Raw genomic sequence first — 19,858 nt, 5'->3', positions numbered from 1 at the left:
GGAGCATGGTGGGAGCAGCACAGGGGGATAAGCCTGAAGGTTGTGTGTCAATGAATTTAATGGACCAGACTGGGGGCAAAGAAACCTGTGAGGATATGAGTTGTCAAGGTGACTAGCTCTCTCATTCACTAGCTGCATGACCTTGAGAAAGTCCTCTCTCCTCTCTGGCTGGCCTCTCTTTTGCACATTTGTAAAAGTGAGGTGGTTGGAGTTAGAAGATGTCTAAGATGTCTTGAGCATTCTGTGATTCTTTGGATGACCTAGGCTGGGTCAATAGATGTTCGAAGAAAAGAGGACAGGTGGAGGGCTTTAAGGCGTGGAATCTAGAGGATCTAGGATCTGATTGGATAGAAGCGATGATGGAAAGGTGGGAGGGGGTGGTCAATGATGGCTCCAAGCAAGGAGAGATTGGTGGGACACCGTGGGAAAACAGCCTGGATTATACAGTAGACCCATAAACTTCTGCTTGGGGACTCAGCAAGGCAGACTCCCCCTGCCAAACAAACAGACACACATATATATAGATAAGTTAACTAAAGCTGAACATTTCTCTATCGAGTTATGTGGAAAGATGCTATTTTTGCCTTTAGCATCGATATAAGGATAGTGCTGTTTCACAAAACTTGGTTTTTAATTTTTAAATGTGGACGAACAATGTTTAATGCTTCAGACATCACAAGGGTCTTCATGGGAAGTGCTGGGCAGAACTGGTTCGGCAGCAGTAACGAGAGATGCTGAGGTTACAGGAGCAGCTCTGTAAGCCTCCTGCCAAGAAAAGGTCTGCAGAGAACCCCAGAGAGGTGACGTTTCCAAGAGAGAGAAATTGGGGTGAAGAGGGGTCCAACTTAAGAAAGGACAATGATTGGCACAGTTTCCCCAAATGTTGAGATAAAGAGTTATTTTGGTTTTCCAACCTTCTTTTCCTGAACCAATCCCCCTCACCCTTCCAGATACAGCACCACCTGGACCCTGCCAGATGTATCATCCTGTTTACTTCTTTCATATCACTTCTCAGAGTGGAAAATCACCTGATTTATTTGTTTAGTTCCAGAGTGTAAGCTCCATTAGGAGAAAGAACCTTGACTGCTTTTATTCGCCTCTGTACCATTTCTGGGCTCTAGAACAAGGCTCGGCATAGACTAGGAGCTCAGACAAACTGTGTTGAGTAGATACGTGTATGCATATATGAATAAATGCAATGGTGATATACATATCAGGCCCCGAGAAGCCTGGGCTGGGGAGAAATTTGGGGCAGCGTGACCTCCCTCATATAACTCAGAAAGCACCTGCTGCGGAGGCTGCTTGGGGTCCGTCGCTCGTCTGCCGCCCCTCTGATGAGCACAGCTCCCACGGTTTAAGGCTCCACGAGAAACCCTGAGAAACTATACATATAGTTTCTCTTTTGTTCTATTTTTTTTCTAAAATAATAAGCAGGTTCCGGAGGTGCGCAAGGGAGGCTTGCAGCCTTGACAGCATTCCAGAGCAAGTGGGGTGGGGAAGCCTTTGCACCCACGCTTTGCTGCCCCTCCTGCAGCTGAAGCAGCCTCCCCATGACCCCGTCCCTTTCCAGGCACTCTGCTTTTCTGTTTCCCCAAGCCCTGTGGACGGAGAGACGCTCGTTGGGGTGGTCAGGAAGGGGATTGCCAGAGGGCATTTCATTTTTGTTTTTTTCTATGCCACATAATAAATCACCCTGGGTTTATTTATTTATTTTTAAAATGTATGTATTTATTTATTGGCTGCGTTGGGGCTTCGTCACTGTGCGAGGGCTTTCTCTTTGCGGAGAGTGGGGGCTACCCGCTGTGGTGAGCAGGCTTCTCATTGAAGTGGCTTCTGTTGTTGTGAAGCACAGACTCTAGGCACACAGGCTTCAGTAGTTGCTGCGCATGGGCTCAGTAGTTGTGGCTCATGGGCTCTAGAGCACAGGCTCCGTAGCTGTGGTGCACGGGCTTAGTTGCTCCATGGCATGTGGGATCTTCCCGGGCCAGGGCTCAAACCCGTGTCCCCTGCATTGGCAGGCAGATTCTTAACCATTGCACCACCAGGGAAGTCCCACCCTGGGTTTATTAAGTGGCTTAAAAACACTGCCATTTCATGCGCTCTGGTTAAGATTCTGGAAGGGCCGATCGGGGGAAGCAAATCTCTGCTCCATGGGGGTCGGCTAGACTCTGGTCACTTGCTCAGCTGGAGCCTCGATGGGACAACAGGACACCTCCTGTTCCAGGGGGCCTCCCCAGCAGACTTGAGGGGCTTCTTACATGGCAGCTCGGGGGCCCTCAAGGGTATAAATGTAGCAGCTGCCAAGCTTAGGCTGCCATCTAAGCTTCGGCGGGAACCGACAGAGCGTCACTTCTGCTGACTTGGATTGGTCTGAGTCAGTCCCAGGGCCTGCCTGGATTAAAGGGGAAGGGGCTGCACAGGGTGACTAGTGGCAGGCATATTCCAGTGAGCATCACCAATACAGCGGCCTGCCAGTCTTGGGCCAGGTCCTGGAGAAGGGGAAGGGTCACCCCTGGCCTGACACATGCCCTTTGCCCTGATGTTGGGGCCTTGAAGTTAGATGTGGGCGCCTCTCCTGGCTCTGTCAGCTGCCTGGCCTTCACTGGGCTTTGACAGCTCACTGTACCCTGATCCCCTACCTCTTCAGCCTCCCGTGCTGCTCCTGTCACCTGTGCGGACAGGCAGGGAGACGCCAGCTGTGTGAACACCTGCCCAGGGATGCATTTCTTGTCTTTCCTTTCTTCCCCACCCCTCTTATGTCCCACCCTGCCATCAAGGACCCCCCTGCCCATCACCTTCCTGGAGACCTTGATCTTTCCCCACCAGAGGCACTGTCATGTACCACTCCTGTGCTCCACAGGCTGCCCCGCGTTTTTAATTCCCTCTTCACACGTCCCTTCTGTCTCCTGTCACCTGAGTAGAAAAGCCCTTTGAGCCTCGGATCTGGACGCAGAGCAGTAGGAAATGCTTGTTGGGGTGAGTGAGGCAGGCTGGCACCGAGAAGGCTGGACAGATGGCCACTGTGGTGACAGCACCTTCGCAGCTGGGAGGCCCTGGGGTGGTGGCAACAATAGCCACTCTGGTCTCCTGCCAAAGAGGACATATGTAATAGGCCAAGGAGTTGGCTGGTAAGGAGAGCAGCTGGAGGAGAGGGACAGGGAGGCCCGAGGTTGGGGCTGGGGGAGGGGGGTCTCTTTTGGAGAACCCTCTGCCTTGGCCCTTGGTCCCCTTTCCCCGCTTCTCAGGGTCTGCCCAGGTCCCAGTCACAGATAAGGTCACAGGGTTGGTGAGGGGTAGGGACCAGCTGGAAGTCTATCTGATGCAAAGGTGCCTGCTTTTCTCCCAGCCCGATATGGCCCTCACCAAAGGCTTTCCCCCTCCTCCTTTGCTGGTAGGAAGGGACATCACCTTTCTTATTCCAAGTGCAGAGGCCCCAGGGAGCTGCCACGCCTCAGCCAGGGGAAGGAGGGTAGATGGGGAGGGCATGTGAAATGGCATTCTTTATTCATAAATAAAAACATAAAATTACCAGAAATAGTTCACATGGCCAAACGGAGGCATCAAAAATAAAATAAATCAAAGCTGTCAAAAGCAGAGCAAACCAAACGAGACACAACCAAGAGAAAAATAACTCTGTGCATGTTCTTCCAAATGCCAGTCCATCCACAGCCAGCCTGGGCTGGGGTTCCCACGCTGCCTGGGGAGGCAGCGGCAGGGGAGCACAGAAGAGGTGAGGCGGACAGAGCCTCCGCGTGCACAGGGCCACGGTCTCCTGCCACGGCAGCTGCCGCCCCAACAGCCCAGCCTGCCTTACCCCGGGATCCCTCTCTCCCAAGAGATGGCCCAACCCAGGCCAGGACGAGAGCAGGGGCAGAGGCTCAGCAGGTGCTTCTCCCCCCAGCCAGTCCCCAGGGAGCTCAGTCCCCTGGGAGCGGAGTGTGCCCAGCAGGAGTTACCCAAACACAGAGGCCCGAGGAGGAACCTCGGGTGGGGGCCACGTGAGCGTCTGGTCACTCCAAGGCCCAGAGGCAGAGTCCCCTCTTGGTGAGGGGGTGCCAGTGTTGCTGTCTCTTCGCTGACCGTGGAGCATTCCATCACCCTTTGGGGAGCAGCAGGGGTGGCTCTGACCCAGTGAGCAGGCGTGCCCCAGCAGTGCTCCGAGGGAGGGGTGGCGAGCTCCCGCCAGCCCGGGCCAGGCTGCCTGCTCGGAGGCCCACGTGACCCACTTCCCCCGTCCCCACTCGGCCTCTGCGGCTCAGAGCCTCCTTCCAGAGAGGCTGGGCTTGGCAAGGTCCAGGAACAGCAGGGAGGTTTTTGCACAGGGAAGGGAAGGGAAGGGAAACCACGCAGCCGTGAGGTCGCTATGTTACAGGACACTTTCGCTCTGGTACAACTGGTGCCACAGTGGGCCACCCTGGGGCCTTGAGCTGGTGGCAGCCCAGGGGGGACTCTGTGGGTTGGCCTGGGACAGGGATGTAGGGCGCAGGGCATGGTCACACCATGGTGGAATCCCTTCGCCCCTGAGCGCCCTCCCCCAGGCTTCGCACCCATCTCTTCGCAGGTGGTCTTGAGGGCAGAGCAATGGGCTTTTGGCTGCTCTTTGGGAAGGGGGGCGTCTCCAGCCTGGGGAAGGGCAGCAGCCCCTTTCTCTGTCTCGTGGGGCAGTCTCACTGGGAGGAAGGACTCAAACAAGGCACAGGCTGGTGGAGATGGAGGGACCGAGGGCCGTGGCACAGGGGGAGGGACATCTTTGACTGGGGGTTTGCAATGTGCCCAGCGGAGGGGACTGGCCTCTAGGCAGGGAGGGGGCTCTTGGCCTGTGGATTCCAGGTTTAAGTCTAGTCTATGACTAAGAGCAATGGCTTGAAATTCCAGAAAAGCTCCTCTGTCACATGAAGGCAGGACAGGCACAGCTTAACACAGGGACAGGGAGGCAGAGCGAACAGCAGGGAAGGTGGCCCTGCTCTTGGCTCAGACTCAGGGAAAGAATGTGGTGGCCCTGGCAGGACAGGGGGCAGGAGGAGAGGCAGCTCCCCACTCCCACCCTGGGCCTGGAAGGGCCAGCAGAACTGGGGGCACGGGTCTGGGACTGCTGAGTACCCAGTCGTTCTGGTCCCTCCTACCTCAGTGAACCCCTCTCAGCCTGCAGGCGTGAGGCCCAGGAGTCCAGCAAGGGCTGGCTGTCCCAAGAACAGCAGCTGCGGCTAGAGGCAAAAATAGAACATGAAACAGCCTGACTGCCTGCGAGATCTGGCTTGCTTCTGCAAAGACAAGAAAGGAAAAAGAAGAAGGAAGAAGAAGGAAAGATAATTCCCTGAACCAAGCAACTGAGAAACCACCTTTTCTCTGCATGTCCTCAGAGGAGAAGTCTAACCTCTGGCAGCCCATAGGTCCTTGACTATGGGGCTTAGGTGGGGCTGCCAGTGGAGGTGGCCAGCCTGCGGCCCCAGGGATATATTCAGAGGCTGTGTCGGTGCCTCTTACTCTCTTTGGCCACCAGCACTCTGGGGCCCCTTCCTGACCTGCACAGACTCTGTCTGCACTTAGCCCTGGAGGTGAGAAGGGACACAGTGGGCAGTGAGATGAAGGGGGGAATGTCCAGCCTAGATGACCCTGTGCCAGCTCAGCGGACATAGGTCATTCTGGATCCAAGCAAAGGCTTGGTTCCTGGGAAAGAAGTAGAGCTCAGGGTGGCTGCTAGCCTACTTGAACCAGGTGGGGAAATCCCTACCTCTGGCCCCATGATGAAAGATCTGGAGGCTCCCTTGGGGACAGCTCGAAGTCACACCCTCCCTGTGTCACGGTGACTTCACTCTTTCCTTCCCAGCTCCCACCCCAGGGCCTCAGGTCTATGGCTTTCAGAAGCGTAGTCACAGAGGTCACAGGCCACCAGCCACCGAGAGGCTGCTCGCCTCCGGTGAGCTGGGCCAGCAGGGTCTGGCTGTTACTACCGCGCTTCTCCCTCTGACCCTGTCTGGGTCTTGCTGAGTCTCGACACTCGTGGGCTGCCCCGGCACTCCCCTCCCTTCTGCGGCCCGTCAGGGTCGGGAAGCTCTGAAGTTGCTAAGACAGGTTCTCCACACCCCACTCCGACCCCAACCCCTCGAAGGCCAGGGGAAAATAGCTCAGGTTATGACTGGGTCAGATTCCAAAGCTTCTGGTCACAAATGCTTGCGTTCTGTTCCCAAGGGGCATCCCAATATGTTGGCGCGAGAAAGGAAGTTGCGGAAGAGAGGTGGAAGGGAGCTTCTGTCCCGGGGAGGCCACTGGCCTTCACGGTAGTTGCCACCCTCCCTGGGAGAGGGTATCTCTAAATATTTTGAATAAAGGCCAAGGTTAGGGAGCCCTTAACCGAATGATGGGGATCCTGGGACTCATCTCTTGGCAAAGCTAGAGGTCTGGCAGGCTGCAGGGATGCTAAGCGCTGGAACGTGGGAAAGGCAGGGAGAGGCCGTGTAGAAACCCCTTCCCCCCCTCCCCCTGAGGCCTGTGCTTCTCTCAGAGGCCTGAGCAGGGGAGATGGGAGGGGAGTCCCCAGTGATGAGCTCAGCACCCCTGCCACCCAATGCCAGGTCCCCGGCTCTCTCCCAGGAGGCCCCTCAGATCTCAGTGGCGATGATGTCCTCGTAGGGGATGTCAGCCCCTTCAAGGTCAATCTCAAAGGGCTCCCCTGCTCCGTCCCCACGGGCCAGCTGCTGCAGCGCCTTCTCCAGGCGCTGGTTCCGCTGGTACATGGCCAGGTAGCTCTGCTGCAGCTGCTTCTGGTACTGGATCACCTTCTCCTTCTCCTCCTTCCACACCAGCCGCTCATGCTGGAAGCCCGAGGACATCTGGTCATGGCCCTGCCGCTCCTCCTTGAGCTCGGCCCGCAGCCGCTCCAGCTCCCGCTGCAGGGCGGGCACGTCCTCGGCGGAGGCGGGCCCCAGGGCAGCCGTGTCCCGGCTCCGCTGCAGGGCGGCCTGGGCCCGCAGCTCCAGCAGCTCCTGCTCCAGCAGGTTCACCTTCTCCCGCAGGAGCTCCGCCTCATTCTTCTTGCGCTGCAGCTCGTTCTCGCAGACCTCCAGCTCCAGGCCCTTGGTGCGCAGTGCGCTCTCCAGATCCTGCGTCTTCAGCTCCAGGCCCTCCAGCCTGCCCCGTGTGTCCTTCAGCTGCACCTTCAGGTTGAGGATCTCGCTGGCCTTGGCGTTGATCTCCGTCTGGGACTCCTTCAGCTGCTGCTTCAGGAGTGAGATCTCACCGGACTTCTGGCACACCTGCCACAGGGCAGGGCAGGGCGGGGACAAGAGAGAGCCAAGGGGTGAGAGTCGGCACCTAGGTTGAGTGTGTACGTGTGGGGGGGTCACACCTGACTGCTTAAAAGAACTAAGCTGGTGGGAATTCCCTGGTGGTCCAGTGGTTAGGACTCCATGCATTCACTGCCTAGGGCATAGGTTCGATCCCTGGTCAGGGAACTAAGATCCTCGAAAGCCTTGCGGCTCAGCCAAAAATAAAAAGAAACCAAGCTGGTCCTGACACGGTCCCTGGAGAGAGTCCCCAGCTTGGTGGTCTGGAAGACCCACGAAAGCCCAGCCCCTCTTTGAGGCTCTTTTCATTCTGAGTCTGGCTGGGTCTGTCCACGCACCGGTCTCACCCTCAATTCAGAGTCTAAATCTCAATCAGTACCCAAACCCATAGCTATGTGTAAACAAGGACCAGTGGTTTAAACCGCCCACGCAAGTGGCCATCATCCACATTAACATCAACGATGTCAATTTCGGTGTCTGCCAGATTTCTATCATCTGTGTTTCTGCCCACACTCTCTGGTCTCCCTCCTGCACATACACCACTCTCCTCTCCTCCCTCCTGGGGTAAAGACTGTATTCATGCACTCACAGCTACACCCCAGCGATCAGCCTGGCTCAGAGACAGTGCCCCGTCGGTACTGCCAAATGAGGAGCTACTGTGTTCTCCCTGGGCCTCCTCAGAATAGAGTCTTGGAACAAGACCGGAAGCCACCTTAATGCTTCCTCACTTTTCCTCTCACGGTGGAAACCCGCCCTTGCTCTCACGCACCACCTCTGAAGCGTGCACAGCCCCACCCATGATGCTCGGCTGGGACTGAGCCTGCCTTCCCAGGGCTGAGCCTGGATCTGAGTCACGGAGGGGGCAGCAGAGCTATGGCTGAGGACGGGGCCTGGCTTTGAATCCGGGGTCCCCCCGGGGGACCTGGCTGATCCTGGACCCCTTTAGGATAGCAGCATTGTGGTAAAATGACTGAAACTGTGAACTCTGGGCCCTGACTCTTAGGATCAGATCCTGGCTCTGATACCTATTACGTGGTGACCTTGGCAAGTCATCTGATGAGCTAGCTGCTGTTATAACTGCTCTCTGTGCCTCCATGTCCTTCACTGTACACTGAGGATTAGCAACAGTGCCTATTTCATAGGGTTGTTGTAAAGATTAAATGAAAGAACCTAGGGCCTGGCATTAATACCCACTCTATGAATTAGTGTTACTATTATAATTATGTTTGTCATATATTTCTGTGTTATTGTGAATATTTAATTTATTTAATTTACTGTTTTACGAAAGAGCCTGACTGGACAATCTGGGAGTGAGGTCACAGCAATGTCCAGCTTGGTTCCGGATTAGACAAACAAGGATGGATTCACTGTAATGCCAGCGCTGGCTTAGGTCTCTGAGATGCCCTGAAGTGTCCCCAAATCCTGGCTGAGAAACAGCGGCTGGTGCGGGTCTGCTGTGCCAACACTGACGGGGAAGGGAAAGGGAGCGGTCCCATGGCTAAGGCCCTTTCCTCCTTGGGAAACCTGGCAAACGGACAGCGACTCTCCCTTCCCACCTGTCTGGTGCCTCCATCCATCGCTTCCACGGGAAGGATCCTTTTCCCCTACCCCTGATGACAGCTGTCGCTCTCATTTCCAGGATAAGTACAGGCAGCTCAGTGCAAACAGACAGCTGTGCGGCTGAGGGTGCGTCACCCCCATCTGGGAGTGATGCTTGTCTAACCAGACCCAATGAGCCCTTACCCCCTTCCCAGAGCAGGAGTCTTTGGAGTGCATGCCACGCACATGCCCCTCCCGGTCCCCTGCACCACCTCCAGAGGCCTCTCAGGTAAGAAAAGCGAGCAGGAAGTGGGGGTCAGGCTCTTCTCCAGCAAGGCCAGGCCCAGCTGCCTCCTTTCCAGGTGTGCCTGGGTGTGTGAGTATATACGTGAGCCCCTTTCTTCCTGTTCGGTTTCCATCTCAGCCCGCCAAATAGAAGCCCCGTTTGCGCTTCTGTGAGGAGTGGCCAATTCTGCCCCAGAGACCTGCACAGATGCGGCCACTCCTACGAGTTGGTGGAGTCCCTTCCCTCAAAAGTCACAGATGATACGACGCTCTCTCGTGGCCCTGGGACCAGCATGAATTTGGGATGGTTTGTGGTCCTCCTGAGCCTCTGTGAGCAGATGTATGAGCCGACTCTCAGACAGCCCAGCTGGGACTTGCTTCTCCTGTTCCAGCTTCTCAGCCAACGACTCGGTTAGTAAAGTCGATTCTGGCCATGAGGCGCTGGGGTAGGGAGAGGAGGAAGCCCAGGCTAACAGCATCCCCAACATGATGTACCAGGGAGCCCCCTCTTTAGGTCATGAAACCAGCACTTCAGCCCAGTTTTCCCGGGCAATTGTGTTGCCCCGCATTGCCTAGAGCAGTGGTCCCCAACCTTTTTGGCACCAGGGACTGGTTTCGTGGAAGACAATTTTCCTCTGGACAAGGCGGGGGGAGGGGGACGGCTCGGGTGGTAATGTGAGTTATGGGGAGCGATGGGGAGATGGGCAGATGAAGCTCCGCTCGCCCGCCACTCACCTCCTGCTGTGTGGTCCCTCCTAACAGGCTGCGGACCGGTACCCGTCCTTGGCCTGGGGGTTGGGGACCCCTGGCCTAGAGTCTGGAGGAGACCTGAAGAAGGGGTGGGGGCACCGCCACTGAACCCCTGCCTGACCCCTGCCCCCCCACGCCCACATCCTCACCTCCCACTGCGTCTCCTCCAGAGCGGGGGCGAAGCTGGTCTTCTCCTTCTCATAGGACCTGAGCTTGGTCTCCAGCAGGTCCTGCTCCTTCATGAGGCTCTCGAGCTCCTGCCGCAGCTGCCGCTTCTCCTGCTGGAGCTGGAGCACCTGGAGGTGCAGCACCTGCTGGGCGCGCTGGCTCTTCTGCGCAGCTGCCTTCAGCTTGCCCTTGGGCTCCAGACCCTCCAGCTCGTCCTTGCAGCGCCGCGGCCGCTCCTCATAGGCCTGGCTGGTGGCCAGTTCCTTCTCCTCAAAGCTGCGATGCAGCTTCTGGAGCTCACCCTCCCTCTCCAGCAGCTTCTGCTCCAGCTCCTGGATGGTGCACTGGTCCGTGGAGATGGGGGAGCGGACGGAGCCCTTATCCGCCTTGCTCGGGTGAGCCAGCTTGTTGCCCCCGTCGGAGAAAGACAGGGCCTTCAGGCTCATCATGTTGCTGTCCTGGAGGACGATGCCCTGCGTGATGTTGTGGGCTGAGCCGCCAAAACGGCTGGCGGGCCCCACCGGTGTGACCAGCGGGTCCAGCTGGTAGCTGCTGCTGGTGCTGTGGGTGGGCAGGCTGGACATGGAGTTCCGGCCGGAGTCAGACAGCGCCCCGGAGCACAGGCTGGGCTTCGGCTCCTGCTCCCTGGGCTTCTCTGGAGGCACGGGGTGCAGCTGGTGGCTGGCGCTCTCGGGGGACGAGTGGAGGATGGCGCCTGACCGAGGCAGCACCGGCTTGAAGGCCGTGGGTCTCACGGCACCCTTCTCCGAGCCCTGGGGAGGAGAACAGCCATATCGAGCCCGTGTCTCCCCACAGTGCGCCCCCAGCTGGGTATGTGTGCGGGCCACGTGGCACCTTCCTGTTCGGGAGCCCTAGGCAACCTCACCTGTTACTGAAGGAGCCAAAGGTGGTGAATCTCCCTCAAGAAGGAGAAATTCCTCTGTGCCTGGGACATCCTTAAGGATCACGAGGCACTTTGTTGTGTGAACCACCCACCTGTCACCAGCTTGTCCCAGCTCGCCCTCCCCCTGCAAGATGACAAACGGCCCGTTTAGGCTCCCTGGCTGAGCCCCCCGTGCCAGGGCTCTGTGTGGTGCAGGCAAGGACGCTGGACGTGGTGTCCTCGGAGAAGTGCATCCCTGCTTCACCTCCACTGCCCTTTCCAGTTGTCCAGGGGCTGGAACACGGGCCGTGGCCTCCCCCAGCGGTGGGGGGATGCGCTTGAAAGAACAATCCTTTCCCTATAGTCACCACTGTCATTATTAGAGGACTTTACCGTTTACAAGCTCTTTACTTTGAAAAGCTTAAAGCTCACTGCAAACATATGGGGCCATTTCCTAGCACATCAACACCATTGATTCATCCCCCAGGTGAGGCCAGGGCACTGAATAGGAACAATGTTTTCAGCGTCTACTGGCGGGACCCACCAGAGCTTGAGCCAGCATGGGGGCTGGACTTCTGAGTACGTGGGACTCTCTGCCCTCATCTCTGCTAGATTGATGACGAGAACAAACTCACAGCTCTTATCCTGCCAAAGACGCTTTGGGGCTGGCTTGAGTGGGAGCTGTTGCCCCACCAGAGCAGCAAAGGAGGAGAAAACCCACCTCCAGGAGTCCTCTAAAGACAGACACTGCCAGCTCTCACCAAGTGTGTTCTCCAGATGGTAGGCGAACTGCTTCTCCTTCCCATGCACTGGAAAATGCTGCTGTGGGTCTCGCCTTGGCAATCCTGAGTTACAGCCCAGCAGAGCTCAGAAAGGCTTTCATTTTCCCATTGCTCTTTGCTAAGGGCTCACCCGGGACTTCTGCATTAGAAGACCGACCAACGCGCCCGTCCTTTGTCCAGTCTTGCTCTCTGGTGCGGCTGAGCACTCCTGCCCTCTCCGCGTGGCTCGGCTTCTCGGAGATGTAAGCGTTTAGACCTCCACCACCACCCCTCCTGGCCCCAGGGCTCTCTCCTGCCTTTCCAGCCCAGCCACCCATCCACACCAAAGACCCCGCTTACCATTTCTAGCTGATTGGAGAAGGGTATGAGCTTGGGTGGGGTGGACGGGCCGAAGTCCACCCCGGCCTGGCCCCCTAGGTCCCCACTGGACAGTGCAGTGTAATCAGGGCGGTGGGAGCCCCGGGCCTTCTGGCTGACCTTGATATAGAAGAAGTCTTCGCTCTTGCCCATTTTGGAGCTGGACTTGCCGTGACCCGAGTCCTGGGAGAAGCCGAACCTCAGCAGCCCGTCTGAACAGCGGTTGAGTTTCTTGAGGTGGGAGGACTTGCGCAGCTTGTACTGGGAGGCCCGGCAGTGCTTGCTGTGGAAGCCGTGGCCGGAGATGAGGCTGCTGACACTACCCATGGCGACGTGGGGCCGAGGACAGGCGGGGCAGAGTGGGGCACCTGGCGTGCCTGTGGCAGCAAGGGGCAGTCCTGGCTCCGCCAAGAGACTGCGGTCATAGCAGACGTCTCACAGAGCCTTGGAGAGCCGAGACCTGGAAGGAGACACGAGCAGAAGTCAGCCTGGGATGGGGCCATTCACTGCACCATCCCCGCCAGTAACTTACAGAGGACCTCGAGATCTGGGCAGCAGAGAAGTGCATGTTTCTCCTAACAGAAGCTCAGCCCTGTCCCTGTAACTGGGCTCCCCTCTCACTCTTCCTTTGTCCTCTAACTCAGCAAATATCTGCTGGGAGCCTACTTCGGGATGGACCCCTTCTCAGCGCTGGGATGCATGGGGTGACTGGAACAGTCATGGTCCCTGCACTCACGGAACTTGTGTTTAGTGTAGCATGGACCGGCCATAAACGGATCAATGTGTCCAACCTCAGGTGATCTAGGTGCTACAGGGAAAATAATGCAGAGTGAGTGGGATGGAATTCTGGGAGGTGGTTACTTTATGCAGAGAGTACGAGGGAGGCCTCTCTGTTGGGTAGCACTTGAAGAGATCTCAAGAAAATGAGGGAGCAAGGCACGTGAAGATCTGGGGGGAGAGGGAAGAAGCTCAGGGGCAGCCCCAGTGTCAAAGCCCTGAGCCCCGGTGTGCAGTGTGCTGGGCATTTGTGAGACCAGCAAGGAGACCAGTCCGACTGGTGGGTAGCTCGCAAGGGGGGCTCAGGGGACACAGATGTCAGAGAGCTAGCAGGTGCCAGGCAATGGAAAGCCTGGCTGGCCGGGCTTTGGCTTTTAGTCTGATTGAGATGAGGAGCCCCCAGATGGCTTTAAGCAGCTGACAACCTGATCTGACTTAGGTTGTGGAGGGTCACCCTGGCTGCTGAGTAGAGAAGAGGCCACTGAAGTGTCTGGGTGGAAGTGGTGGGTCAGTTAGGGCAGGTGAGTGATTAACATGGCTGGGCCAAGGGTGGTAGCTATAGATTCCATTTTATATGTAATTTTAAGGTCGAGCTGATAGGATTTGTTAAAAGACTGGATGCAGGGAGTGAAAGAGAGGAGTTTAGGATGACTCCAATGTTTTTTATCCAAGCAACTAGAAGAAGTAAGCTGCCATTTATTGAGATGCAAAAGACCACAAAAGGAGCCAGTTTGGGATAAGGTGCGGGTAGAAAATAGGAGTTTGATTTAAAACATTAAGTTTGCAAGCCTATGAGACATCCAAGGAGTGATGTGGAGTAGGCAGCAGGATGGGTGTGGAGCAGGGGGAGCTGCAGATTTCCATGTACAAGTTGTTTGTGCATAGAAGCCAGGTCTGAGACTAGACGAAAAAGCAAAGGCAAGAAGACAAGAGAAATGTGAGGGCTGGTTTCACAGTGGCCAGGAAGGTGAGGGGGAATGAGGAAGAGACACTGAGAAGGCTCTGACAGAGATGCAGGAGACCCACGAAAGGATGAGGATGGTGTCAAGTGCTGCCGAAGTAAGATGGTGACCGAGAATCGGTCAATGGATTTGGCCATGTGGAGACACCAGTGACTTGACAATAGCAGTTTTGGTGGAGTGGTAGGAAGAAAGGCCTGGTTGGAGAGGGTTCCCCAGAAAAAGAGGAGAGAAATCATTGTACCTTTGGACATTGAGAAGTACGTGATAGACTTGGTTTGCGTTCCCAGTTACGCCCATTGCCAGCTATGATGCTGGAGGTAAACTCTTTCACATCTTTAACCTTCAGTTTCACAGACTGTCTTAAGTTGTAAGACACGCTTAAAACATTTTTTTAAAGTAATAGGACTGCATCTTATAATCAATGCTGAAAACGGTAACAATGACCTTGCCACACCAGACAGAGGAATGCACGGAAACCAACGCGGGCACTCTCGCAGATGCAGGCGAATGGCTACGCACAGGCCACGTGATTTTCAGAGCTCGGAAAGGCTGTGTGGTTGTCATGCATCGCGAGGGGTATTTCTGTCAGTCAAAAGATAGATGATCCGATTAAGGGGTGAGGAGGGGGAGACGACAAGTTTAATAAAATAGGAAATGCAGAAGGAATCCTGTATTCTTCATTCTGCTCTAAATTACCCTGTCAATCAGAAAAGGGTGAAAGACAGATGGGTGATGAGGGTATATGCGCACAGCTGAGGGAGCGAGAAGACTCTTCAGACTCTGAAGGTGAAGGCTCAGATTCAAACGTGCATTGTCATCTTGAAGAATAAAGTGGTTATGTTATGAATAAATACATTCTATATTCCAATCATAAAAGCACAACACAAGAAAACAGCATTGTGTAAGCATAATGTAGATTTTTCTGTGAAAAGCTTTTATTAAACTGATGGCCTCTTAGAATCAGGGAAAGACAGTGATGCCTCATACCATTAAGAGCAGTTTACTGGATCCCACTAGAAGCTTATAGGTCTGGTACATTTATTGAAACCTAGTACATAGTAGGTGCTCAATAAATGGGAGGCACTATCACTGGTATCTATGATTTACACTATCATTGTTCTCACCAGCATTCATCATCTCTGTGTTATCTTCAGTGGCCATGTCTCATTTTCCAGAACTAGTTCTCTTCTTTCCAAATGCAACTTTTCTGCATCTCATTCCCTGACAGCACAACTTAGGAGTATGAAATTCCTCTAATTTAACAGCTAACAGTGACAAAATGTGTTTCTCATGCCTCAGGTTATGCATCTCTTGCTTAGCTGAGGCCATCAGGTCCTGTGAGGCAAATATTCTACTGCTGTCCATATGTAAGGAATCTATTTTTGGCCAGAGGACTCTCCTGCACTCTGCACATTCTACCAAATGGGCAACTGGTGACTTAATCTTGTCCATCCAATTACACATTTGTGAGCATCTACACGGATAGCGTTATAGAGATAAGACTGTTGGCTATGGCATCAGACAGATTTGGAATTGAAAATTAACCTCTCTGAGGTTTCTTTGCTTACAAAATGGAAATAATCATTATCTCACAGGATAGGTATGAGGATGAAGCAAACTAACAGAAGTCAAGTGCAATGCTTGGCACATGGTAGGTGCAGTCCAGAGGTGTGTGTGATGAGTAGAAAGACAGGACGAGGGTGCCTCTTAGACGCATGTAACAGTTGGAGCAGAACTGTAACACTGGGCAGCCATGTAAAATGAAACATGGGCAGAAGACCTAAATAGACATTTCTCTAAAGAGGACATACAGATGGCCAATAGGCAGATGAAAAGATGCTCAACATCGCTAATTACCAGAGAAATGCAAACCAAAACCACAATGAGGTACCGCCTCACACCAGTCAGAATGGCCATCATTAAAAAATCTACAAATAACAAGTGATGAAGAGGGTGTGGAGAAAAGGGAACCCTGCTATGCTGTTGGTGGGAATATAAATTGGCACAGCCACTGTGGAAAACAGTATGGCGGTTCCTCAAAAAACTAAAAAAAGAGTTGCCATATGATCCAGCAATCCCACTCCTGAGCACATATGCAGACAAAACTGTAATTCGAAAAGATATATGCACCCCTGTGTTTAGAGCAGTACTATTCACAATAGCCAAGACATGGAAGCAACTTAAATGTCTATCGACAGTTGAATGGATAAAGAAGATGTGTGTGAGTGTGCGTGTGTGTGTATGTGTATTATATATATATATATATATATATATATATATATATATATATATAATGGAATATTACTCAGCCATGAGAAAGAATGAAATAACGCCATTTGCAGCAACATGGATGGACCTAGAGATTATCATACTAAGTGAAGTTTAAGTCAGAGAAAGACAAATACCACATGAATATCACTTATATGTAGAATCTAAAATACAACACAAATGAACATATCTATGAAACAGAAACAGATTCACAGACATAGAGAACAGACTTGTGGTTGCCAAGGGGGCGGGGGGGAGCTGTGGAAGAGCGATGGACTGGGAGTTTGGGATTAGCAGATGCAAACTAGTATACATAGAATGGATAAACAACAAGGTCCTACTGTAGAGCACAGGGAACTATATTCAATATCCTGTGATGAACCATAATGGAAAAGAAACTGAAAAAGAATAGGTACAACTGAATCACTTCGCTGTACAGCAGAAATTAACACAACATTGTAAATTAACTATCCTTCAATAAAATTTAAAAAATAAAATAAAACAAATCCGTTTGCAGCTCTCCTGCTGCACCACCATCTATCTCCTCTCATTTGGACCTTGAGACAGCCTCCAAATTTGTCTCTTCCCAATCTGCTCATCCTAAGCATCTGGAGGGTCACAGTCCTCGTGCTCCCTGCTGAAAACCTTTCAAGGTTTCCCATTGTTCTTAGAGGGAAGCAGACTTTTCACAAGTCCTGCAGGCCCTGGCAGGCCCTGGTTTTGCCACCACTCCAGTCTCCTCACTCCAATTACAGCCACACTCGTTTCTTTCTACTGGTGGAACACAGCAAACCTTTTCCCAGAGAGGAGCTTCTGTGCCTGCTATTGCCTCTGCTAAAAATTCCCTTCCTTTAGCTCTTCCTCTTCGTACAGATTTCCCTTTCTCACCCTTGAGTTTGCAACTCAAGTATCACTCTGCCAGGTGGCTTTCTCTGGTTACCCTTGGACAAATCCATCTGCCTCATTCCTCTCTATTAGGCCAAGCTGTTTATTTCATTTGCAACACTTGCTTTAACCTATAATAATCTTATTTTTAAATGTGCTTGTGGTGTGTATCTCTACCAGAATTTCAGCTCTATGAGAGGAGAGACTTTGTCTCTAGACTCCTAGGACAAAAATGAGGAAACTGAAGCAAAAACTCACAGAGGTTACATGACTTGGCACTTGTCATTCAACTGGCCAGTGACCAAGGTGGGATTTGAACCTAGACCCAAATTCCATGACCTCCATGTGATAGCAGATTGCTGGGGATTATAGGTAAGGCTCAGAGAAGTGAGGAATTCTGTCCTGGAAGCCAGGTCAGTTTCAAGGGCTGGCAGAAAAAAGGCCTGGAGGGGAAATCAAGCTCATGGCCTCTAGCCAAATCTTCATTTCCCTTCTGGGCAGGATTTAGAACAGGTGAGCTCCTCCATTCACCTGAGTGGCAGCCTGGATGATATGCAAAGCGCAATCGCTGCGCTGGGCCCTAGGGGACTGAGAGGAAGACGACAAATGACGCTAGCGAGGACCTGTGGTTGAAGGATCTGGCCCTGATTCTAAGTGCATTCCTGTCCCTCAGCCTGGGATCCCCTGCTCTCCATTCCCCAGGTCTTAACACACACGGCTGTTTTGAAGTTCGAGATTATCCCCAGATCCACTTGAAGCTAAAGTAATTACCTTTAAGTGTCTAGACTCCTCGGTTTTCAACTTGGAGAGAACATCACAGGAAATCTGTCTGCGATCCACCCTAGTTCCCAAACCCTGGGTCTTCCCACCCATCCCCACCAGACCTGCTGTCTCTGGCCTCAGGCAGGACAAGGAGAAGGGGAAGGGCACATTTTTATTTCTGGGAAAGAAATCCCCACTGGCCAGGAGTGCGTACCTGGGATGAAAGTGAGCAATTGCACAGATCTTGGAAAAGAAAAAGTAAAGAAGCCACAGCACCTCACATGGAGCATGTCACAGTAACCTTCTGGATGGCCTCCCACTGATGTTACAGAAAAAATCCAGCAAGAATTAGACTTTAGGTCTTAAGAGAAGAGAGGAAGGAGAAGAAAAGCCGAAACAGGCTGGTGGAAAACAACCCCCTAGCCTACACTTCTCAGAATCTGGCCCGAGGGAATTGAGGGGACGTTCCCCTAGAACCAGTGCCAGCCTCCCCCTCCCCCACATGACCTCCCCCTCCGAGTGTGGCTGCTGCACCAGGACAGGCAAAGACCAGGGAAGCCTGGGACGCCCTCAGCTCTGAGCTGCTGCTACTCCCACAGCAGCTGCCCCCTCCCCACCCATCCTGCACTCTCCCTCCCAATGGGAACCAGGGCTCACACAAGGGTGACACATTCCTCTGTTGTCCCTTTCTGGAATATGGAGACAGAGGCATGGAGTTGAAAAGGGGTCTGTCTGGACTCAGGAAGGTGAGAAATACTATTACTCACCCTCACATGGCATCGCATACCAGTGGGGAGAAGGAGCTATGGCCTTGCTCACACCAAACCCAGACTTCCAGGCTGGGGAAAGGGAGGATCCATAGCCACCCTCCTGTCCACCCTCCCGGTCTGGAGAGGCCACCCACAAGATCAGGATGCTAGCCTCTATGGGACTTCCCTGGTGATCCAGTAGTTAAGACTCCATGCTTCCACTACAGAGGGCACGGGTTCGACCCCTGGTCAGGGAACTGCAGCCAAAAAAAGAAAAAAAAAAAAAAAAAAAAGGATGCTAGCCTCTATCCTTCTCATGCTTCCCTCCTTCTCAGCCCTGGTCATTTCCCCTCCTGCCCCCTATCTTCTCTCCTTCCTTCACCTCCTCCCTGCCACCACCCAGGCCAGACCGTGAGGCATCGCTATGCTCTGCCTAGTGCTCACCTGCCAGGGCCCTCCACCCAGGGTGCCCAACCAGGCACAGGCTGTGGTGCTGCGTTGGAGCAGGAGAGGTCTCACCCACACCCTGAGGCAGCCTGCTCCAGCACCCAGGGCGAGGGTTGGGGGGATGCCCATAACAGAACACGGTCAGCACGGTGTGTTCTCAGTAAGAGCCGAGTAATGTCACCCGCAGGCTCTGCAGAGCTGATGGGGCTGCGGTGTGGGAGTGCATTTGGTCATTTATTCAATAAATATTTCTTCAGCATCTGACAAGGGCTAAGTACTATGCAAAGTGCAGGTATGTCTGGGGGTGGGGGTGGGGGTGGGTGGGGCGGTGACAGGGAAGGAAAGAGAGGAGTAAGTGCATGGAAGAAAGAAAAAAAAGAAGCCAGAGATAAAAGGGCTAGGGGTGTGTGTGTGTGTGTGTGTGTGTGTGTGTATACATGCATGTGTTGAGGGAAGGCCACTGAGAAGATGGCTTTCAAGAAGAGCCAGCCTGGACTTCCCTGGTGGCACAGAGGTTGAGAATCTGCCTGCCAATGGCAGGGGACACGAGTTTGACCCCTAGTCCGGGAAGATCCCACATGCCACAGAGCAACTAAGCCCGTGTGCCACAACTACTGAACCCATGTGCTGTAACTACTGAAGACCGCATGCCCAGAGCCTGTTCTCTGCAACAAGAGAAGCCATTGCAGTGAGAAGGCCACGCACTGCAATGAAGACTAGCCCCTGCTCGCTGCAACTAGAGAGAAGCCCATGGGTGGCTCCGAAGACCCAACGCAGACAAAAGAGAAAAGAAAGAAAAGAAAAGAAAAGAAAAGAAGAAAAGAAAAAAGAAAAACAGCAGAGCCAACCTGATGAAGTTTTTTGGCAGGATGGTCCCCTGAGGGAGAAGCACAAGTGCAGAAGGGTCCTGAGGTAGGACTGGGTTTGGGCTCAGGGGTTTAGAGCAGGGGGTCTCCAGTGG

At 53.7% G+C, this 19,858-nt stretch overlaps 1 protein-coding gene across 15 annotated transcripts in view; it reads right to left on the bottom strand.

The window, feature by feature from the left end:
- Nucleotides 1–3,212: 3,212 nt before the first annotated feature.
- Nucleotides 3,213–19,858, bottom strand: part of LZTS1 (leucine zipper tumor suppressor 1) — a 55,044-nt gene continuing 38,398 nt past the window's right edge. For 7 of the 15 annotated variants that reach the window (XM_057723270.1, XM_057723274.1, XM_057723275.1 and 4 more), the window contains 3 exons: nucleotides 12,030–12,507; nucleotides 10,007–10,798; nucleotides 3,213–7,253 (listed from right to left, as the gene is read on the bottom strand). In XM_057723270.1, the coding sequence (XP_057579253.1) occupies nucleotides 6,600–7,253; nucleotides 10,007–10,798; nucleotides 12,030–12,374 (1,791 nt within the window). In that variant the 5' untranslated portion in view covers nucleotides 12,375–12,507 and the 3' untranslated portion in view covers nucleotides 3,213–6,599. The other 8 variants (XM_057723272.1, XM_057723271.1, XM_057723269.1 and 5 more) reach the window with 6 other exon arrangements.

Source organism: Hippopotamus amphibius, chromosome 2 (assembly GCF_030028045.1).
Source record: "Hippopotamus amphibius kiboko isolate mHipAmp2 chromosome 2, mHipAmp2.hap2, whole genome shotgun sequence".
In the NCBI taxonomy this organism is placed as follows: Eukaryota; Metazoa; Chordata; class Mammalia; order Artiodactyla; family Hippopotamidae; genus Hippopotamus; species Hippopotamus amphibius.
Note: the sequence above shows the minus strand (reverse complement) of the source record. Positions and strands in the feature narration are given on the sequence as shown.